At 38.6% G+C, this 20,911-nt stretch overlaps 4 protein-coding genes across 4 annotated transcripts; 2 read left to right on the forward strand and 2 right to left on the reverse strand.

Annotated features, from left to right (window-relative positions):
• The first annotated feature begins 175 nt into the window (after positions 1-175).
• Positions 176-5,299, forward strand: LOC141430597 (uncharacterized). Its single transcript, XM_074091382.1, has 4 exons — positions 176-326; positions 402-652; positions 2,035-2,189; positions 3,596-5,299. Exons 1-4 carry the CDS (start codon positions 186-188, stop codon positions 3,808-3,810), a joined length of 762 nt encoding a protein of 253 aa, XP_073947483.1. The 5' UTR covers positions 176-185; the 3' UTR covers positions 3,811-5,299.
• Positions 5,300-5,354: 55 nt separating this feature from the next.
• Positions 5,355-11,984, reverse strand: LOC141430598 (uncharacterized). Its single transcript, XM_074091383.1, has 6 exons — positions 11,629-11,984; positions 11,057-11,446; positions 9,616-9,705; positions 8,525-8,662; positions 7,827-7,932; positions 5,355-7,493 (listed from the first exon to the last, which is right to left on the reverse strand). The coding sequence occupies exons 1-6, from the start codon at positions 11,821-11,823 to the stop codon at positions 7,435-7,437; spliced, it is 978 nt and encodes a 325-aa protein (XP_073947484.1). The 5' UTR covers positions 11,824-11,984; the 3' UTR covers positions 5,355-7,434.
• A 1,524-nt stretch (positions 11,985-13,508) lies between these two features.
• LOC141430599 (uncharacterized) lies at positions 13,509-14,297 on the forward strand. The gene has a single exon (XM_074091384.1). It carries the CDS (start codon positions 13,607-13,609, stop codon positions 14,273-14,275), a length of 669 nt encoding a protein of 222 aa, XP_073947485.1. The 5' UTR covers positions 13,509-13,606; the 3' UTR covers positions 14,276-14,297.
• On the reverse strand, positions 14,288-15,163 carry LOC141430600 (thioredoxin, mitochondrial). Its single transcript, XM_074091385.1, has 2 exons — positions 14,888-15,163; positions 14,288-14,730 (listed from the first exon to the last, which is right to left on the reverse strand). The coding sequence occupies exons 1-2, from the start codon at positions 15,067-15,069 to the stop codon at positions 14,463-14,465; spliced, it is 450 nt and encodes a 149-aa protein (XP_073947486.1). The 5' UTR covers positions 15,070-15,163; the 3' UTR covers positions 14,288-14,462.
• Positions 15,164-20,911: the final 5,748 nt, after the last annotated feature.

Genomic DNA, 20,911 nt, shown 5'->3' on the forward strand with positions numbered 1-20,911 from the left:
GTAAAGCGTAATTACTAGTCGTGAAAATATTTAAGCCGTTAAAATTAGGTTACTTAGCTACAGTACGGTACCGGATTGTTATCGACCCTACACGGTTTCTAGGATATGCGCCAAAACAAAGTTGGGTCGATAAGATCAGTGGTGTTTGTATAGCCGTCTCGACGTCTGGGTTAAAAATATAAAACATGTCGAAAATAGATGATCTGTTTGATAAAAAAAAAGATGAGGCACCAATGCTGGATTTGTCTAAAACCGTGATAAATACTGCAGAAGAATACAGGGCTGTTTTGGATAAAGTACCCGATTTCAAGACTCGACCAGAAAAGGTATAACGGATACTTGTTGTGATACTCGCGTAATATTTTAAGCAATGTAGCCGATAAATCAACTTTACTCATTAGGTAAGAGCTGAAGACATCAAAATAAAGGATAGGGTCGAAGATCAAAAGACGAAGACGCCGCGGAAGGAGATAAGGGCTTACGAGAGGTTGGGGACGCGAGGGTACGAGGAGCGGCAGTTCACGTTCATGGACCCAGTGCCGATGGAGATGCGTGGCCTGAAGTTCGAGGAGCTGTGCGCCGTGCCCATCGAGTGGCGTATGCTCACCGCCATCCGCCCCAAGTCCAAGCTGGACGAAGAATATTTCAACAGGTTAGTCAATCAATTGGTACAGATAGATTTTCAGTACTTACTTCATTCCACCACTTTTACTGAGGTCATATTTAATAAGGCTGGTCCAGTAGGGACATTTATATTGTGCCATATCCCGTGTCACTAATGACTATTTGTGTAAATGACTAATGTCTATTTTGAGACAGCCTGTATGTCAAAATGTTTATTCTTTACCCGTGTGTCTGTGTATGTTTTTTTTTATTTACCTACTAGCCGTGACTCCATCCCCATAGAATACGTGTATCGCTATCCAGCGGGAACTATGCAATTTTCCGGGATAAAAACTATCCTACCCTTCTCCGGTACTTAAACTATCTGTATATTGAATTTTATCCAAATCGGTTCATTGAGAGAAGTTTAGATATGGTGAAGTAACAAACAAGCAGACTTACAAACATTTGCATTTATAATGTTAATGGGAAGTAGCAAGGGTTCCAAAATTGTATGTCACTACTAGTAGTAGTTAATGTTAACTATATATATGTATTATATATGCTCTAGGCTCTAGGTGTATTCATGCAAAATTACAGTTTTCTAGCACTAACACGAGTATATACCTACTTATCTTAACTGAGCCTGAGTACGGGCAAGACCACCTAAAAGGGTTCTTTATAATTTACTAGAGTTTACCCGCGACTTCGCACGCGTAAACTATTCGATCTGGTACAATTGAAATTCCGGGATTTATGAAATTCTCCTGGAAATTCCCAAAATTTATATCGTGGTCTTCATTGAGGTTGTGTTAGTAACTGTCGAAAATTTCAAGACTAAACCCAGCGGATGAAATTTCAGGAATTTATCCCTATCCTGTTGGAATATCGGGATAAAAAGTAGCCTGTGTTATTTCAGACGTGCAGCAGCTATCTACGTACCAAATTTCATGACTAAGCCCAGTGGTTGTTATTTCGAGATTTTATCCCTATCCCGTGGGAATATCGGGATACAAAGTAGCCTGTGTGTTATTCGAGATGTACAGCTATCTACGTACCAAATTTCATCCAAATCCGTCCAGTCCTTTTAGCGTAACAGTAACAGTACAGGAGTAAGTAACAAAAACACACACACACACACACACACACACACACACACACACACACACACACACACACACACACACACACACACACACGCGCACAAACTTGTATTTATAATATTAGTAGGATAAAACTAGGTACGCAACCCTAAAAATGACCTATCACTTTTCCGCTTTTTCTTTGTTTAGGTAAACACGACCCTTTGTGTAACGAACCCTACATAAAAAGGCTAGATTAAAAATAATCTGGTTGAAATTTTTTCTTAAAATACTTTGCTATTTTATGATCCTGTTGAACAATTTATCATATCTTTATTTGCGTTTTCAGGTTAATAGAATTGGGAAAATCAGAACTAAAAACTAAAGCGAAAGACATGAGAGAGTTTTCCAAGAACCCCATGATTAGAAAAACGAAGAACCGCTCGGGAGTGACGGAGACCAGAGTCGTGTCGTGTGCGGAGTGCGGCGAGGAGTATTGCGATGGTCAGTAACTACTTACGTCGTACATATACCTACCTATACTATGCTAATACCTACTCGTATAACGGTGCCATAAGTAGGTATGCTCCGCGTACCTAGGTACGCGTAGGTAGGTTTTGTTAAGTCGACACGAGGTCGGTGACATCCGATGATGTAAGTAAGCCGGACAATAATTGATGTGCGCATTGCGCACCCTTGTGGATAAAATAGTGTTCCACCAACGGCGAGGAAGCGGCTTTCTAAATAGCTCAATAAAACTATGAAAAATATGTAATAGGTCTCCTGTCGTCGGTAGAAGAGACAGATAATATTTATAGTTGATCGAGGGCTGTTCACACTGCCGGAGAGAACCTCTCTTCACTAGTACATCGCGGCGATAAAAGCTAGGTACCTACCTACCTATCAAAGATAAAAACTCGCTCAGCGCTCGGCGGTGGTACCAGTGGTTAAGTTGCAGAAACTTTTTTTTTTCTAGCGTGATTGGTGTTTACTCTATTTACATTTTAGTTTAATGTACAGTCGCACAAATTGAATCATGATCATGACCCAGGGTGGATCCTTTTAATAATCAATTTCACTATTATTTCCTTGACAAAAGTATCGGATGTCAACATGACATTAGTAGAACAAGGTTCCTCCCTGGGTCAAGATTCAATTTGTTCGGCTGTACTTTATTTAAGTGTTAACATAATTGTCACAGTAGTCGTCGCATATATTATACGACCAGACCGACCGATAGTATTTTAGACGACCAGATGGCCTAGTGGTTAGAGAACCTCACTACGAAGCTTGAGGTCCCGGGTTCGATTCCCGTGTCGGGGCAGATATTTGTATGAAAAATACGAATGTTTGTTCTCGGGTCTTGGGTGTTTACTATGTATTTAAGTATGTATCTATCTATATAATTATATTTATCCGTTGCTTAGTACCCATAACACAAGCTTTGCTAAGCTTACTTTGGGACTAGGTCAATTGGTGTGAATTTATTTATTTTATTTATATCGGCTAAGGCCAAGGCAAGTTTACGTATCTACGTCAGTGCCTATGGTACCATTAGCCAAATAAGTGGTCTATCAATTTTTAAACAAGTTCCTATCCAATTAATATGTCGCTAATGTAAAGGATGGTAGACCACATATTTGGTTGATACATATTTACCTAGTTACGCTGCCGTTCTCCGGCGTGGAGAATAAAAAACCAGTAATATTACTGATACCCACATGAATGATGTATTCTATCTGAGCTCTCCTTATTAAATATTCTCTATTGATCAGTAGTATCAGATAGCCTGCAGCCCGCCTGCCTGCCAGTCTGAAGCCTGCGCCCGTACCCCTCAGTGGTCCTGATAAGTCTGTCCCTCCCTGACCTAGAACAAGTCAATGAAACTAATTAACCTCAACAATACACAGGTAAAATGTGCGCGATCACCAACTACGACATGTTCGCGCGCACCAAGGTGGAGGCGGAGCGGGGCGCGGCGCGCGCGCAGCCGCCGGCGCCCACCAAGCGGCGCGCGCGCCTGCGCCGCCGCACGCGCCGCAAGCCGCGCAGCAAGAGCGCCGCGCCCGCCGCGCTCGCCACGGCCAGGACCAAGACCGGCGCCAAGAGCGACTCGGAGCTGTAACACCTGAGGCCTACCGCCCTGGACAAGGTGTGGCACCGTAACAAGGGAGCGTTCAAGTATTACGAAACACAATTTGGGGGAGTGGGGGTCTTTAAAACGTTCTTGTAAAGCGGGAGAGGGGTTCAAACATAGAGGTACTATAATGTCCTCAAAAGTGGGAGATCCGCATCATTAAGTACTTAGTTGTTGTTCTTGGCCTATAAATGCTCTCATGATGACTTGCCAGATTCAGATCAGATTTAATTGCAGGTATAAAAAATACCTAAAACTAAATATGGAAAACGATTAAAGAAAGGTAAGACTTTTAGTAAAAATGGTCGTTTGGGTGTTACGTAACGTATAGGGAGAAGGAGGGGGGTACAGAAAAACGTTACGCAGCGTTACATTTCAAAAATCTTCACAGATTGCTTTAGGTATATCTACTTGAACGCCCCAACTTGATTTCCACGGTTGCCTAATTTGTTGCAGTAATTGCAAGGTGTTACATTCGAAAACCCGGGTTGCCTAGTGAAAAAGATCATTCCACGCTACTGCTAGGTAGATACTTACGACTAATCGCAGGGCATCTCGTCGCCCTTCTTGAGTGCCGATTTTTGAATCGAATTACTTCTATAAAAATACTATTTGATAACGGATATGAAAACGGTACATTTACTTAATTAGTCAAGTCAAGCAGTAATACAAATATTAACCGACCATTTTCCACGCCATTTTCAAATGGTATTGTGTAATGGTATCGCTAAATTTGTAATATTATATATAACCAGGAGATCAAGATTGCTAGGAATGTCAAAAGTTGTTTTTGATTTTTTACAATTGAGATTGATATTGTTTAGATTTTAAGTAGGTATTTCTCAAAAGAGTGGTCTTGCAATTGAAAAAAACTTGCCGATATCATTAAATCACCATATCATTACTAGACCATTTTCCAAGCAATAACTTGCCAAAGTAGCTCGCAAAGAGTATTAGTCAATAACATTTTGTCAAAGAAGGCAACTTAATAATTTGAAATAAGCAAGTGCCTTAGAAAAGAAACGTACCGGTTTATCGCTAGCATTTGTTATTTAAAATAATTAAAATACGTAGATACTAACTAAGTAGATAACGCTTGAAATTTCACCAGCGCATTTTAAAGAAGGATAGTTATTTGAATCTCGTTTTGCAATTTTGTATTTATACAATAAATTATATGACACCACGCTATGGTTTTATTTATTTGGTATCCTTCGTGCTGGTATCACTGTATTCAAGTACAACAGTTCTCGAGCGTGTATTATGGACATGCACTATTTACGTAGCGGAATAATGTAACTGTAACAGGAACCATACATGGCAAGTACATATGATCCCCTGCGCATGAAGCAAGACACTATACGGAAGAGCATGGAATAACCGCCATATATGCTGATACAGTTTTCAACTTTACATAATATGTAATTATAATGAGTGAGTAGGTACTTACTTACTAACAATCTTTGAAAACTGAATAGACAAATGTAGAACCGAGTGCGTAAAGTACAAATGGTTTAAATAACAAAAAAGTATCAATATCACTCTTTATTGATTTTAAAAAAATATTTATATTACACATTCATTCAATTTTAGAGCCTATAAAACAAATAACATTCTCAAGATACGATGTTTATATACGCCGGCAACAGCCTCGCATCCGACTCTACGTTACATATATCAAGCCAAAAATATCTGTACATCTAATGTAGATAGATAACTTATTGATAAACGATCTTATCATCCTTCGAGAGTTCTGTGATGATAAATCGTCCTTACACGTAGGCCCTAAGTACTCAATTTAATTATTATTACAAGAAATATGGGAGCTCTAACACAAATAAAAAGTCTAGCAGAATGTACTTGCCTTACATAAAAAAGGGTTCCCTACAGGCTACAGCAGAACGGGAGAAACTTTTATAATAATGAAAACAAGTGAAGCGTCTAATCTCCCGAGCACTAACAGATATCACAAAGTCAAACATAAAAATGGTAAGAGGGAAATTACTAGGTAAGATCTTTATTATCTTGGTCTTTAAGTTAGTTACTATCGAGTAAACAACATTTCTCTTATATTATGACGGCATCAGTAAAGAGGTACGCGACATTGTTGCAACAGTAATTAGAATGTTTCTAGAAACATTGCACAGCCGATATTCACGACAATTTCAAAAATAAATAAACTAAATATTATTCGTAATATTGCGTTTTTGATGATCCGTATTGTTTAAATCCCCTAGCAAAGTAATAAATATGATGCTCTCACTCTTATCCTATTATTATGAAATAAAGGTAATAAATTATTTGCGATTAGAGACATTTAGAATTCCGTAATGATGTCGACTATATCCTAAACCTGAATTATTCTTAAAACTAGGTATACAAAATAGGAATCTGCAATAAAACACTATTGTTGAAGCTGTTTACTTGGGCTTCTCAAACCATTTAACACTGTCACCACTTCAGTTACAGATATGTACGAACGTAATATTAAAGCCATGATTTAGTAGAATATAACCTGACTGAGAATAATTTTCAACCCACAACTGACGTGATATAAAACTACACTATGGAGATAAATTAGGTCGAGAAATTAAGGAATAATTCCGTGTTCTAACTGCATATTTATAACTTCATGGATACTATATTGGTCCGAATTCAGGTCTCGTCATAATTTAAATTAACAAAACATGCTGACTACCTTACTACACACAAAGCAACACTTGAAAATATCGGAGTTTGTCAACTCAGGTAGCATTGTAAATAATATATAGTGTAAAATTGAGTACGACCATTTGAGTCAACTGTTCATGGTGTGCAAATAGAGTAAAATATTAAATTATTGCAAATTTCAGGTGTGTTACTCAATGGTTAATACCGCACTCACCGGTCTGTACGGCTGTTAAATATATTTCAGTAGCATAATAATTACAGCTTCAAAATGATAACTACCATGAAGTAAAAACAAACCGGATAAAATGCACAAAAATGGAATGAAAGGAAATAAGACACTTATGACTACAAGCACCAGAAGATTGTGAAGGTCATCAAAGGATTAATAACTACGGCTACGACTACGGGTATTAGTTGGCGCCTCAACAGGCACCTGTACTTGGGTAAATACATGGAAACTATGATGTCTCTACACAGACGGTCGAATGTTGAAATCATCCCAAAACAAGTCTGTCACGCTCGCTACGTCGTTACCACCCTCAACATCGACAACAGACCCGCTGCTAGGAAACATTGCAGATTCCAAAAGGTCACTAAAACTCCTCCGAATACACACAACTGTAATGACTCATACAAAAAACGAGACCCTATTATGCGTCATTGAAAACAAGAATTAAAATTATTATGAAAAACAAGTCAACATTAGTTAAATATAAAATAAAATATACAACTAAAAACATGGACGTAAGTTGACTGAATGTGTAAGAATGGTAAGGTAATAAAACTTAATAATAAACAACTTTCACACCCTGTAAAACTATCACTTGGGGCCGCCGAGGCGAGTCGCGGAGTGGGGCGCGGGCGGGTGGTAATAATTTTAGCAACGGTGTGAATGGCATTGAGCTAGCGCCGGGGCGCGGGACCCGTCCCCGAGGGCGCCTCTCACTGCTCCTTGCGAGCCTTCTTCTTGCCCTTCTTGGCTTTTGTGTCCGTCCAGGTGTCTACAAAAAATATTAACATTACTCATACGAAAATAAATGCTTCACAGCATCACCAAACAATGTACATACTTTTATGAGCTGCCATAGTAGAGTAGTCATAGATTTATTTTTTATGGTATTGGTGAACTGCGACGTCACTAGTTGGCCAACTCACTGAACTAACTATATATTAATTTTCATAGCTATTAAAATCTTATTTAACATTTAATTGAAAACTAATTAACTAATTACAATTAATAAATTGAAAAATAATCTTGATTTTCCAGTCAGTTTTGAATGTTATTTTTTTTCCATTAGAGCCATGTTTTAAAAATACAAGAAGTAAATGTTTACCTCCAAGTTCATCAAAGACTGGCACGTTTGGTTTTTCGTCTTGCTTTTCCGATGAGTCGGAGCTGTCAGCTTCCGTTTTAGAAGCACTCTTGGCTACAGCAGCTGCCTGAGGGTAAAAAAACATTGATATTTATATTCTATTATTTAATTATACATATTTCATGCTATAAAATAGCATGATGAGTAGTAAATCTACTACATTGTACCGTGCACTGAACTAAACAACCACATCTATCATCTAGCCTTTAACCATTAACCCCAAAAGTATCTTAAGAATTATTTACTCCATTAGTATAAAATTACTAATTAACAATTTATATTTATCGGACTATCAATTATGAAATTTATGAGCACATCAATTACAATTTACGCGAAACAGCCTAGACCTCAACCTCTTAACGCAAAAGGCACCGCGCTTGCACTAATCTTGTAGATAGAAAACAGTTTAGCATTGTTTGCTATTGTGGAATTTATCTTACCAGAAGAAAATTGAAAATATGTTATACTCATATGACTTAATATATTTTGAGGCAATGTATACTTAAGGTTTGTTACTTTGGATGTCTTGTAACACACATATCGACAGGTTCTTTGAGTCAACCTCGTACATGAAAATTTTATGAAATTAGCATATCTGCTACTGGTATATTCACAATGTGTATCTAAAATGGTTATTTATGACCTTGACTGGTAGTTACCTCAGTGGCCTTCTTCTTGACCTGTTTTTCCTTGTTCTGGTTCTTCTTGGTGCTGCGCAGATCTTTCACCTCTGGCTCGTCGTCGCCAGGCTCAGCGTCGCCCGCAGCCGCCAACGACGGGTTGTCGCGCTGCTCAGCCTGAATGTCACAATCATATATATGTCACTCCAATGTGGAAAATATTCCTTTCAGGCTTGAGAAATAATGTAAATCTCCCATATCCTACTGAGTACAGTCATCGTTTGATATATTTCTAATTTCTTTTTGAGAAAATTACACTAACTCAATTGCTCTTGCATTTACTCAGGTTAATTGTATGACCTGGGTTAGTGTTGACAGATTTATACAAACTGACGCCCTTAACCCTCCATTAGCATAATATGGTAATGGAGGATTAGGGGTGTCAGTTCTACTTGGAGTTATACATATAAATTAATTCTTGAAGCAGGCCTGAAGCTTTCTTAGTCTTTGTAGCAGACCATCAGAAATATCATACAATCCGAGTCTGATGAAAGATGTTGTTAAGGTAGTTATGACCAATGGCTGCTAGAATAAAACTTTGGATTTAAATTGCTAGTCCCTTTAGCTAAGTAACATAACTTTAAAATGTTTCTTCTAATATTAATATTATTATTATTATCTTTATTTTTCTTTCATTCTTAGGTTTAGGTTTTTATAATAGTTATAAAAAGTAAAATACAGAAAAGTACATACAAAATAAAAATATTATAAAAACCTAACCTAGTTTGCCGCCGGTAACGGGGCAGGGCCCTTATTATTATTATTATTTATAATGCACAGGCAGCTTATAGCTGATGCGTGCATATCATTGTCCACTTGTGTAATTGTCTTCAAAGTACTTATCAATATTACCTACCAAAGATTGTAAAATTTACCTAAATCAAAAAATGAAACAAACAAATGATTGTACAGATGAAATCTGAGTGGAATCCTTTTCAGTTACATACATAATAGTAGTTTTGAGTATTCAATTGAAAGCATGAATTCACTGAATGTTAAGTTCTCTGTCACATAGGCTTACGTAAATCAATAAAACCCATGTCTAGTTTTTGACGAAGCTTTCTACTCACCGCCTTCAGCACTCGCTGCATCTCTTCAATCTGCGCCTGCAGCGCGCGCGCCGCCTCTGCGTCCACGCCAGGGCCTTCTGCGCTCAACACCTGCCGACATAACCAAACAATTTCTTATATGTTTTTTTAAAGTAATCTGTAATGTTACAATGACGATGCTGAGAACGATAATGCAACTGAACAAATTGAATGAGAAAGCTTTAAATTAAAAAAAAGGCAATTAAAATTAGGCACTATGAAAAAAAATTTAAAGCAAGAGTTTTATTTTAAGTTGAACTTCTAACTTCTTTGCTTGAACTTGAACCAGATGCTTTAATGTTTAATATTAGAATCATTTTCAGTACCTGTCTGTCACATGTTATATGATGAGGATAGAAAGAGATTGTGAATGTATTTGTGAGCACCAGTACGTAAGACAATATGGCCACTGTATCATGTCAGAAACTTTGTGATGCCATTAATAAAAAGAAAACAAGTCCTTGTACTGTAATGCCAGAAGAAGAGGTCCATGGGTTGTCCTTTAGAGTATTGCATACAAGTAAGCCTGCTTTAAAGAGCAATATTTAGGAGCAAGTGTGATAGGTTTGTACATTATGATTGGTTTTTTGGAGTCTTTTGTATTTTTTATTTCAACTCCAAACTTGTTACTTTAACGAGTATCCCATGAAACCATATTGAAAATACAAACTGAGACATGGATGCACAGAAAAACCAGAAAAAGAGACCAGCACTGGGAATCAAACCCTGCTGCGTGCTATAACCCCTACACCACTTCTGGACAGGAACATGCTATGTGCATGTTATTTATATTTATTTATTTATTTTATGGATTATGCTATTTGGTGTAACATTTATGGATGTTTATAAATGAATAGATAGCATAGTTGAGCTTCCCAAACAGTGATTTAAACACAACTTTTTATTTTTATTTGACTGGATGGCAAACAAGCAAAAGGGTCTCCTGATGGTAAGAGATCACCACCACCCATAAACATCTGCAACACCAGGGGTATTGCAGATGCGTTGCCAACCTAGAGGCCTAAGATGGGATACCTCAAGTGCCAGTAATTTCACTGGCTGTCTTACTCTTCACGCCGAAACACAACAGTGTGAGCACTGCTGCTTCACGGCAGGATTAGCGAGCAAGTGGTGGTAGTAATCCGGGCGGACCTTGCACAAGGTCCTACCACCTACTTGTGTAGGAAAATATGCACAGCCGGCCTATTACTTGGACACCTGCTCTTTCCTGTTACTTTGCGTCCATCCTACAGGAATCTTTATAGATTCCAACATCTGTTCCACCCCAGAAAAAATAAGTTTATAAAATAATTAACATTGATGAAAATTTACATCAGCAGTCATGGACAGGTTAACAGAAATTGTGTGATCAATTTTAAATCAATTAATTTAATTTTGAATTAGATTATTGACATTCACAAACCTTTATAGTCTCCTCTGCAGGCTCTTCAGCAGGACGAGCAGCCTCCACATCAGCATCCTTAGCTTTCTTGTTCTTATTTTTCTTGGCTGGGCTCTCCTTTTTCTCCTTCTCCTTCTCCTCAGGGCTCTTTACCTTCTTCTGGCTCTTCTTTGGCACCTCCTGCCAGCCGGCATCATCAAAGTCCGCTGGCTTCTCAGCCTCTGCAGCTTTACCTTTCTTTCCCTTTTTAGCCTCAACTGGGGCCTCCTTCTTCACAACCTTAGGTTCCACAGGCCTCTCAGGCTTGGGCTTTGGCTTTTCGACCTCCTTAGCTTTCTCCTTGGCGGGAGATTTCTTGGAGCTCTCAGACTTTTTCGCGTCATCGCTTGAAGAACGGTTGGGTGACGACTTCTGAAACACAAAAGCATTCCATTCAGTCTTTATTAATCAAAAACTATCCTCACACGTACGGAGATCACTATCTCCCGGTAAAACTACGAACATATGCTTGCGGGTTAAAAATAAAATGAGCACACGGTGAGTACAGATCGCGCGGACGAGGCAATATATCGTAAAATATCGACACCACTCACCTTCTCCTTAGGTTTCTTCTTCTTGCTGGAAGATTTCCTGTCGTCGATCACTAGTGGCAGCTTGTCGAACTGCGGTTGTTCCGCCGAGTGGAACCCGAAGACGAATACTAGAGCTGCGCATAATAAAACTACAGCCACAGCTGCCGCGGGGAACAGAAACTGCGCGCTCGACACCTGGCTTAGCAGTTCCATCATAGGGCTTAACTTTCAAACTGTGTAAAATATATAGTTCACATATAAAGGTATCGATAAGGTGTGATAATGTCGAACTAATTAATTCCCCAGCGATAAAAGCAGACACGGAGACATGATGACGCGGCTGTGACGTGCCAAAAATTGCGATTGGGTAAACGCATTTCGGATACACCTCCCCACCGGAGTCTAGTCTTAGCACACTAACGCCAACTATCGGGCAGCTATCGCTCATATAAAGCTTGCGTGAGCGAACGAGATGCACTGTCTCGTTTGATTGTTTCTAACTTGCTTGAGGTTAGAAGGTAGAAGTAGAAGACTTGTCTTGTCCCATTAATTTGTTGTTGGAATATGTTTGGAAGTTCGACTTAAAAAAAAGAGTTCTTAGAGGTTTGGGTCCCATGCACTGCGCAATGGCCAGGTCAATTTAAGGACTATCACCAAAACTCACTTTTTGTCAATTTTGAGCTACAATCATGATTTAGCAAGAAATAAAATCATAATTTTTTTAGCTCTTAGCCTTGTATCTCAGCTCCATTCCGTTTAAAAGTTAAAGCATGGAAAAACATTAGGCGCTGCTAGTTGTTTTTTTTTTGTTATGGTCTAACATTTGAAGGAGGAAACAGTTGTATAACGTCCACAGGTTATGTGTATGCCCTCGAGTTTTCACTTTTTTAAGTTTGTAGTGACTTTCTTATCGTTTTCACTCAAAATCAAGTAAAACCATAATGAAATAAGACATTATTTTTTCAATGTAATTTTACATAACATAATACCCAAGTTCATTTGTGAGTTGTATCCGAACGTTCGACATTCACCAAAACGAGACCAAAACATAGAGTTTCATAGTACGCAGCTTCCGTTTATTTTTAAATCGAGTGAAAGTAGTAAAGCGAGGTTTTTTTTCTCATATGGCAAGCGGGTGACGAGCATCGTTTATTTTGTTTATACATTTTATTTGTAATAAAAAATTAAATAAATAAAGCAAACGAAAATATTCACAAGAAAAATGGCCATACTACTACGGGATACTAATACTACGTTTCATGTAAATGTATGGCATACATTGTATGCAATGAGGGCTATCGTTTTTTGTCTCACTAGATGGCGCACTGTTGCGTGAGGTTTTTAAGTATGGCTTTCAAAGTCTGTTATTACGGGCGTGAAAACAAGTTTAGATTAAAATCATATTTAATACACCTACACCTTAAAACCGTACCATAAAAATATCGAGCATGCCACAGTGTTGCATAGTCCTCGTTTTGTTCGGAAAAAAGGGAGGACAAAGGTTTCTGAAATACAAAACTGTCTCAAAACACAGACATTCATTGCCCCGGAACGCATAATTCATTTCAGATAATACAAAATATTCACAAAATTATTCTAATTATAAATAAACCCGCGTAGCTCACCCAAAAACTATGAAATTTGACATTTCGGAGACCTCACGCTACACTAGCTTCTCTAGTGGCGAATTCATACGCGATAGCCCTCATAGTAATTATTTTATTCGTTCGTAGTTAGTCTGTGGCCTGCTGGGCTACAACGAAATTCGAAGTTCGTGTCGTGCGTTCCCTCTCGCTCTCGTATTAAATAGTTTAAGTATGAAAGGGACTGCACGACACGAACTTCGAGTTTCGTAGTAGCCCTGCTGTGGTGTGCATCCTACCTAACCATAGGTACTAATACTCTTTGATCCTAACCTATAAATCGCGCACTGTGTCTTATGTAGTTTACTTACAAAGTTATATATAAGACAGCTTTAAGTTAATTAAGACAGATAAAAATGGAAGAAAATGCAAAAGAAAGGAAGCGAAAAAATAAAAAAAATAAAACAAAAAACAATTTAGTTGATGTCAGTAAGAAGGATATGGCACAGGATATAGATGAAGAACAGGAAGTAGATCTGTCCACAAAAGAAGAGCTACCACACAACCAAGTCAACTTCGAGGATGACTCTGACACCGAAGAACAACCTAAGAGAAAAAAAAAGAAAAAGCAGCCAATTCCCACAGAGAGTGATTCCAAAAAAGGAAAGAAATCCAAGCGGCAAATAAAAAAAGAGAAGTTTATTCAACGCCAAGCAGAAGCCCAAGCCGCATCCAAGGACCAGCTCAAAACACAGTGCCTTACTTACCTTTCACAGTGGAAACATGATAAACAAAATTGGAAATTCATGAAAGTTAAACAAGTTTGGCTTTTCAAAAATAAATTCAACCCTGCATTGGTGCCAGATGCGTCATGGCCCCAGCTATTAGAATATTTTGACTCAGCCCAAGGAAATATTCGGAACATGTTGTTAGATGATGCAAACAAAATAATTAAGCAACTGGATGAATGGTCAGAATCACAGAACAAGGAAACTAATGATACTGAAGAAGAAGTAGAAGTTAGCAGACCTGATGACAATGTTTACAAAAGAGCTAGAGATTTAATACAATGTTTACAGGAATAAATAATTTACTAATTTTATGTTTTTACAAGCTTTTATTATTTTCAACTACATCAATAAGGTAACAATAACTTTGAACATGCTCAGTCAGCACCATAGTTTAATAATTTAAATGTGTTCTAATATATCTCTTTAAATAGAAGGTAGACAGTTTTATTCGTGCTTCTGGCTGTGCTGGAGTCCATAATTTTTAAACATCAACTTCCTTTTTCTTTTTGTCATCTGCAGTGAAATCTTCAATCCATTTGCGAAGCTTGTCAGTATCCTGCAGGCCTACTAAGCGCTGGTGCACTTTTCCATCCTTAATTGCCACCAGTACTGGAACGGAGCTTACTTCATAGTCCAGTGCCAGGTCTGTCTGTTCATCAATATCCACCTTGGCCAGCAAGACCTTGCCTTTGTTCTCTGATATTATTGACTCAAGACGTGGGGTTAGTAGCCTGCACGGATTACACCAACTACGAACAAAGATTAGAGGATTTAAATTCCATTTTTTATTACCCTCCTTATCTTAATAAATACAGCACTGGTCAGATATCGTTTAATTTCGCGAATAATTTGCCCAACAATGGTTTGATTTATTCAAGATGATCTAATCAATAAGGAAATACTTACGTCGCGAAGAAATCTACGACAACCGGGACTTTGCTGTTGATAACTTTGTCTTTAAAATCGTCGGTACTTTGTATTTTCACAATATCGCCCCTAGCAGTTGTGACAGAAAAACTTCTGGCAATATTAGAGCTTGTGCTAGTCAAAGCAGTACGAAATAAATTAGTAACCTTATTGGCAATCATTTTTCTGATTAAAATACTTTTGAAGAGTATGATGAAATGATTAATTTTTAGGGAACGAACACTGTCAAGTCTAATGAAATGAAATATGTTATTAACTGTCAGTGTCACTTTATAGGTACTGGGTTGCCACCAAGTTGCCACATTATAATGTTATGATTTGGCTACTTCTTTCCTTTCAAGGTCTGCACTTTTGTACTCGTCTTGTCCCGTATCCGTAATGTAGTAATCTACTTGTTTATGGCATGTTTATAAAAAGAAAAAAGTGTTTTTTTCGACGCACTGATTTTAGAAGATGAATTATTAAAACCAATTCAATGTTTATCTGACTTTATTTTACGTACAGCAGGGCTACCACGAAACTCGAAACTTGAAGTTCTTGTCGTGCAATCCCTCTGACACTTATACTATTTAATACTAGAGCGAGAGGGACGGTACGATACGAACTTCGAGTTTCGTAGTAGCCCTGCTGGATCCATACGTCATAAGGCATACGAGATTGTTGAGGTGTCCAGGTTGTTGAGCGCAAAAAAATATATTTATAAAGCCTGACCAGATAGTACATTGTGTCTTAAGGGCGGTAAATAAGGAATTACGAATGAGAGTCTATTAGAAGCCCGAAGTCGAAGATTGAGGGCTTTAATGAGTCGATATTCGTAATTTTAGTACCGCCCATGCGACATACAATGTTTTACATCACATTTGCGAATAAAATTGTATATTTGTAAAAGAAAAACTCATATTTTATCAAAAATTGCCGATACCGCTGACTGCGCTCTTGGCAGCGCCAGCTCCCCGCCGCCCTCCCCCTACGCAGCATGTGTATGGCGTGCGTGTGCAGCGCGCGCAAGGAGCAGCAGCACACCATGCAGTAACAAACTCATTTACTGACCTTGGGATTCATGACATGAAAATTAGTACGGGCAATGACTCATTTGTTGGTGCGGCGCAACCTCTATGGTTGTAACAGCTCTATGACGTTCTTCTGTCAAGCTTGTCTTGTCACGAATTTACATAAAAGGAAATACGTTATTACAATTCATGTTATGTTTTAAATAAAAGGCATTGTATCGCAAATGATATATTTATATCCCACGCCCAACAATTGGTAGCAGAGCGTGGTTGCCTGCATAAATGCAAAAAGAAATAAAATAACGTAAAAATGGCGTCTTCGACATACCGCTCTATAGAAACGTTAAATAGAAATAATTACGACACCTGGTGTTTACAAGCCCAGGCCGTACTAATTAAAACCGAACTATGGGATTACGTTAGCGGCGAAAAGAAATTATCGCCAACACCGAAGGCCGAAGAAAAATGTGAGTTCGAAAAAATGGACATACAAGCCAGATCGGAACTTATTCTGCTCATCTCGCCGACGGAACTAAAACAAATAAAAGGATGTAAAACATCAAAAGAGATATGGGAAAAACTCAAATCCATACATCAAAGCACTGGTCCGGCGAGAAAAGCTACACTGTTGAAACAACTCGTGCTGAAGAAGATGAATTCTGAAGAGGATATCCGCGACCATTTAAATAATTTTATGGATGTCGTCGGAAAGCTGGAGGACATGGACGTTAAAATCCACCCGGAACTATTGAGTATCATGATGCTCTACAGCCTACCAGCAAACTATGAAAACTTCCGCATCGCCATTGAGTCACGAGACGTGCTGCCTGGTCCAGAAGAATTACAAATAAAAATTGTTGAAGAAAACGAAGCCAGAAAGCAAACAGAACCGAATGACACCTCATCAAGGTCCGAAGCACTTTATGCTAAACATAAGAGGAAGGTCGTCGTCTGTAAACACTGCCATAAAAAGGGCCACACTACAGAGGCATGTTGGTCAAAGAAAGAAGCCACTAGCCAACAGAAAAATAAAAGTCACGAAAAAAATTTCAATGTCTGTTACTCATCTGCAGGCAGCATTGATGACAACCTGTGGTGCCTTGACAGTGGCTGCAGTTCTCACATGACTGGCGAGGAAGAAAAATTCGAAGAATTAACACCTGAAGTTAACACTTTAAGTCTCGCGTCGAAGAAGCACACCACACAAATTAAAGGGCGAGGAAAAATTAGTATCTCTACCAACGACGAAAAATACAACTTGAACGATGCATTGTACGTACCGGAAATAACGACGAACCTCATATCAGTTGGGAAAATAACTGATAACGGTTACAAGGTATTATTTGAAAAAGAAAAAGCATCGATTATACAAGAAGATACCGTCGTACTACAAGCTTCAAAAAATAAAAACGGACTTTATTATCTGGATTTCAAACCGGAAGAATCAGCAAATTTCACAACGAAGTCACTAGATGAATCGATGTTATGGCACCGAAAATTGGGTCACATCAACGAAAAAGATCTCAAAATGATGGTTTCGAAGCAGATGATGAGAGGACTAGATTTAAATGAAGTAAAGCTAGATACCTGCGAAACTTGTATAAAAGGTAAACTTTCATCCCTACCATTTGCTAGCCATGATCGATTGTCATCTGAAATTTTAGAAATTATACACAGTGACGTCTGTGGACCGTTTGAAACGGAATCGATTGCTGGATCCAGATACTACGTATCCTTCATCGATGACTTCACCAGGTACTGCTGTATCTATTTCATCAAAAACAAAAGTGAAGTAATCGAAAAGTTTAAAGAATACAAAAATGGAGTGGAGCTGTTCACAAAGAAGAAAATTAAGCACTTGCAATCGGATAATGGTGGCGAGTACAGAAGCAAAGAATTTGATGACCTGCTGGCAAAATGCGGCATCAAAAGGAGACTGACAGCACCATACACTCCACAGCAAAACGGCGTAAGTGAACGAAAAAACCGATCACTGCTAGACAAGGCTAGATGTTTAATGATGGAAGCAAATGTACCCTCATGCTTATGGGCAGAAGCAATAAACACAGCCAATTATCTAATAAACCGAAGTCCAGCAAAAGCCTTAAATGGAAGTAGTCCATACGAAAAATGGGTTGGCCGAAATCCAGCCGGAAACCATTTACACATTTTCGGCAGCAAAGCATTCATCTTGAACAAAAGACGAAGAGGCAAATTCTCCCCTAAAGCCGTAGAAGGCGTATTTATGGGATACGCCAAAAATGCCAAAGGATTCAGAGTCTATTTACCTGACCAAAACGATGTTGTAATCAGTCGAGATGTCAAATTCGTCGAGAAGATGTACTATGATGACACTCTTACAGAAGCAGTCCTTGTCAACAGCAAACGGGAACCTGAAAAAGAAATGGTGATATCACTTAACAATAAGAAAAATCATCAAAATTCTAACTTACCGATTCAGGATCCTCTTCCCTTGACAGACATGTCCTCCTCAGATGCCACCAACTCTGAAACAAGTATAAATGAAAATCTGTTGCCATCTGAGGATGAGGGGGCCGAAACTGCTGACCAAGACCAAACTTCAATTGAAGAGGAAGAAGGGGCTGAAAGTGATGGATACCAAACTCCACATGAAACAAATGAGAGAACATCGCAAAGGCCTACAAGAAATAAAAAGAAGCCTACATGGACAACAGACTACTACCTACAAGACGATATGGAAGAAGAAAGCTTGCTCGTGTCGGATATGACATACTTGTCTGAACAAAATGAAACTGAAGACGACTGGCACGACGCAATCAAAGCTGAAATAAAAGCACATATTAAGAATGAGACGTGGAAAATCACGAAGAAAACCAGTGGCATGAAACTCATCGACTACAAGCTTGTTCTTAAAACAAAAACTGGACCGGATAATACGGAAACAAAGAAGGCAAGACTTGTTGCTCGGGGATTCACCCAAAGACCTGGAATAGACTTCAATGAGACTTTCGCACCTGTGGCCAAGTTAAGCTCCATCAGAACCGTCGTTGGAATGTCTGTCGAAGAAGGCATGAAATTAAAGCAGATGGATGTCACGACAGCGTATCTGAACGGCGACATAGAGGAAGACATCACTATGAAGGTACCTGAAAACCTGGAAAAGTATGTGACAGAAATAATTATCGATGAGAGCGGAAATAATGAGCTGACTATATACAACAAAGCTAAAGACATGTTAAAATGTATTAGAGACATTAAGGGAGAAAAGGTCTGCAAATTACAACGATCCTTGTATGGTCTAAAACAATCCGGGAGGCAGTGGTACATCCGATTGGACACGGAATTACGTAATATTGGTTTTGTTCCATCACAAGCAGATCCGTGTGTATACATACTACAGAAAGGAGGAGCTAAAGTAATCACAGCCATATGGGTAGACGATTTACTAATAGCTTACAACTGTCCTAAGACGATGCAAGAAATCCAAACAATGCTTGCACACAAATTTGAAATAAAAGATCTGGGAATACCACAGAGAATGCTCGGAATTGATTTTAAATACACTAAAGATACAGTGAAACTTTGCCAAGAAAAATATATCAAGGACACACTAACTAAATTTAAAATGGACGAATGCAAAGCAACGAGTACCCCTATAGAACCAGGGCTAACGCTTGAAGCGGACAAAAGTACAAAAGATAAAGAATTGCCATATAAAAACTTGATTGGAACACTTATGTATCTAGCAGTAGCTACGAGACCTGATATTATGTTCGCAGTCAGTTACCTCTCGCAATTCAACGATAGCTACAGTGCCGAACACTTCAAGAGTGCCAAACGTGTGTTAAGATACCTCAAGGGCACATCTAGTATCGGTCTAAATTTTAAGAGAATCGAACAAGAATTGTATGGCATGGCAGACGCAGACTGGGGCGCCTGCAAATTAGACCGCAAGTCTTTCTCCGGGTACTGCTTCATATACGCAGGAGGCTGTATCAGTTGGTCGTCGAGAAAACAAAAGAGCGTAGCGCTTTCCACAGCAGAGGCGGAGTATTGTGCGTGTACTGAGGCAGCAAAAGAAGCCATACACCTGAAGTTGCTATTTAATGACCTGGGGATTCACATAGATTGCGTCAAGATTTCAAATGACAATCAAGCCGCATTGAAGCTCAGTCAAAACCCTATAGTTTCATCAAAATCCAAGCACATCGATTTGAAGATGCACTATATAAGGAACTGCATTCAGAATAAACAAATACGCTTGGAATATTTGGAGACAAAGAAGATGGCGGCTGATTTACTGACGAAGGGGCTATCAGGGCCACGGCTCAAGGAGCTGATGATCCACTTCGGGCTGGCATAGAGTCGCGAGGAGGAGTGTTGGTGCGGCGCAACCTCTATGGTTGTAACAGCTCTATGACGTTCTTCTGTCAAGCTTGTCTTGTCACGAATTTACATAAAAGGAAATACGTTATTACAATTCATGTTATGTTTTAAATAAAAGGCATTGTATCGCAAATGATATATTTATATCCCACGCCCAACATCATTTACCGACCACGGGTTTCATGCAAAGCACATTAAGGTCGGGCGTTTTATTTGGGAGGATGCAACAATGGTAGCCTGCATGTTATGACACTGTTTACGAGCAAGTATGATAAAAATATATGCCATGTTGCGGAATTTCATTGGAACTATTTTCTTACACTGACAATAATTTTAATGATTTTTAGTGTCCATTCAGTGTCACTGTGGCGGTTTCTTTGAACAATAAAAGAAATGCCGAAAACGATTGTTAGGCAACAATGGATCATTGTAAATAATGTTTAAAATAAACTACTGAAAAAAAACCCCAGGGAATGAAACTATTTCACTAACAAAACCTTTCCAAATTAACATAACAAGTAAACGTTGTAGACAAGTCAAGATGTCATTGTTCCGACTATACTGAACTATTACCTTATAAATAAGAACCATAGTGCCCTCTTGACAATAGTCATATATTTTTGGT

The sequence above is a fragment of the Choristoneura fumiferana genome, chromosome 8 (assembly GCF_025370935.1).
Source record: "Choristoneura fumiferana chromosome 8, NRCan_CFum_1, whole genome shotgun sequence".
In the NCBI taxonomy this organism is placed as follows: Eukaryota; Metazoa; Arthropoda; class Insecta; order Lepidoptera; family Tortricidae; genus Choristoneura; species Choristoneura fumiferana.

Excerpts from the sequence above, each read along its gene's own strand:
- LOC141430600 (XM_074091385.1), bottom strand. The coding sequence starts at position 15,069 with ATGATTGCCAATAAGGTTACTAATTTATTTCGTACTGCTTTGACTAGC. Across the intron at positions 14,731-14,887 it reads GTCGTAGATTTCTTCGCGAC|TTGGTGTAATCCGTGCAGGC; the intron begins GTAAGTATTTCC and ends CTTTGTTCGTAG.
- LOC141430598 (XM_074091383.1), bottom strand. The coding sequence starts at position 11,823 with ATGATGGAACTGCTAAGCCAGGTGTCGAGCGCGCAGTTTCTGTTCCCC. Across the intron at positions 11,447-11,628 it reads AGAAGAAACCTAAGGAGAAG|AAGTCGTCACCCAACCGTTC; the intron begins GTGAGTGGTGTC and ends TTTGTGTTTCAG. Across the intron at positions 9,706-11,056 it reads CTGCAGAGGAGACTATAAAG|GTGTTGAGCGCAGAAGGCCC; the intron begins GTTTGTGAATGT and ends TTATGTCGGCAG.
- LOC141430597 (XM_074091382.1), top strand. The coding sequence starts at position 186 with ATGTCGAAAATAGATGATCTGTTTGATAAAAAAAAAGATGAGGCACCA. Across the intron at positions 327-401 it reads TCAAGACTCGACCAGAAAAG|GTAAGAGCTGAAGACATCAA; the intron begins GTATAACGGATA and ends TTTACTCATTAG. Across the intron at positions 2,190-3,595 it reads CGGCGAGGAGTATTGCGATG|GTAAAATGTGCGCGATCACC; the intron begins GTCAGTAACTAC and ends AACAATACACAG.
- LOC141430599 (XM_074091384.1), top strand. The coding sequence starts at position 13,607 with ATGGAAGAAAATGCAAAAGAAAGGAAGCGAAAAAATAAAAAAAATAAA.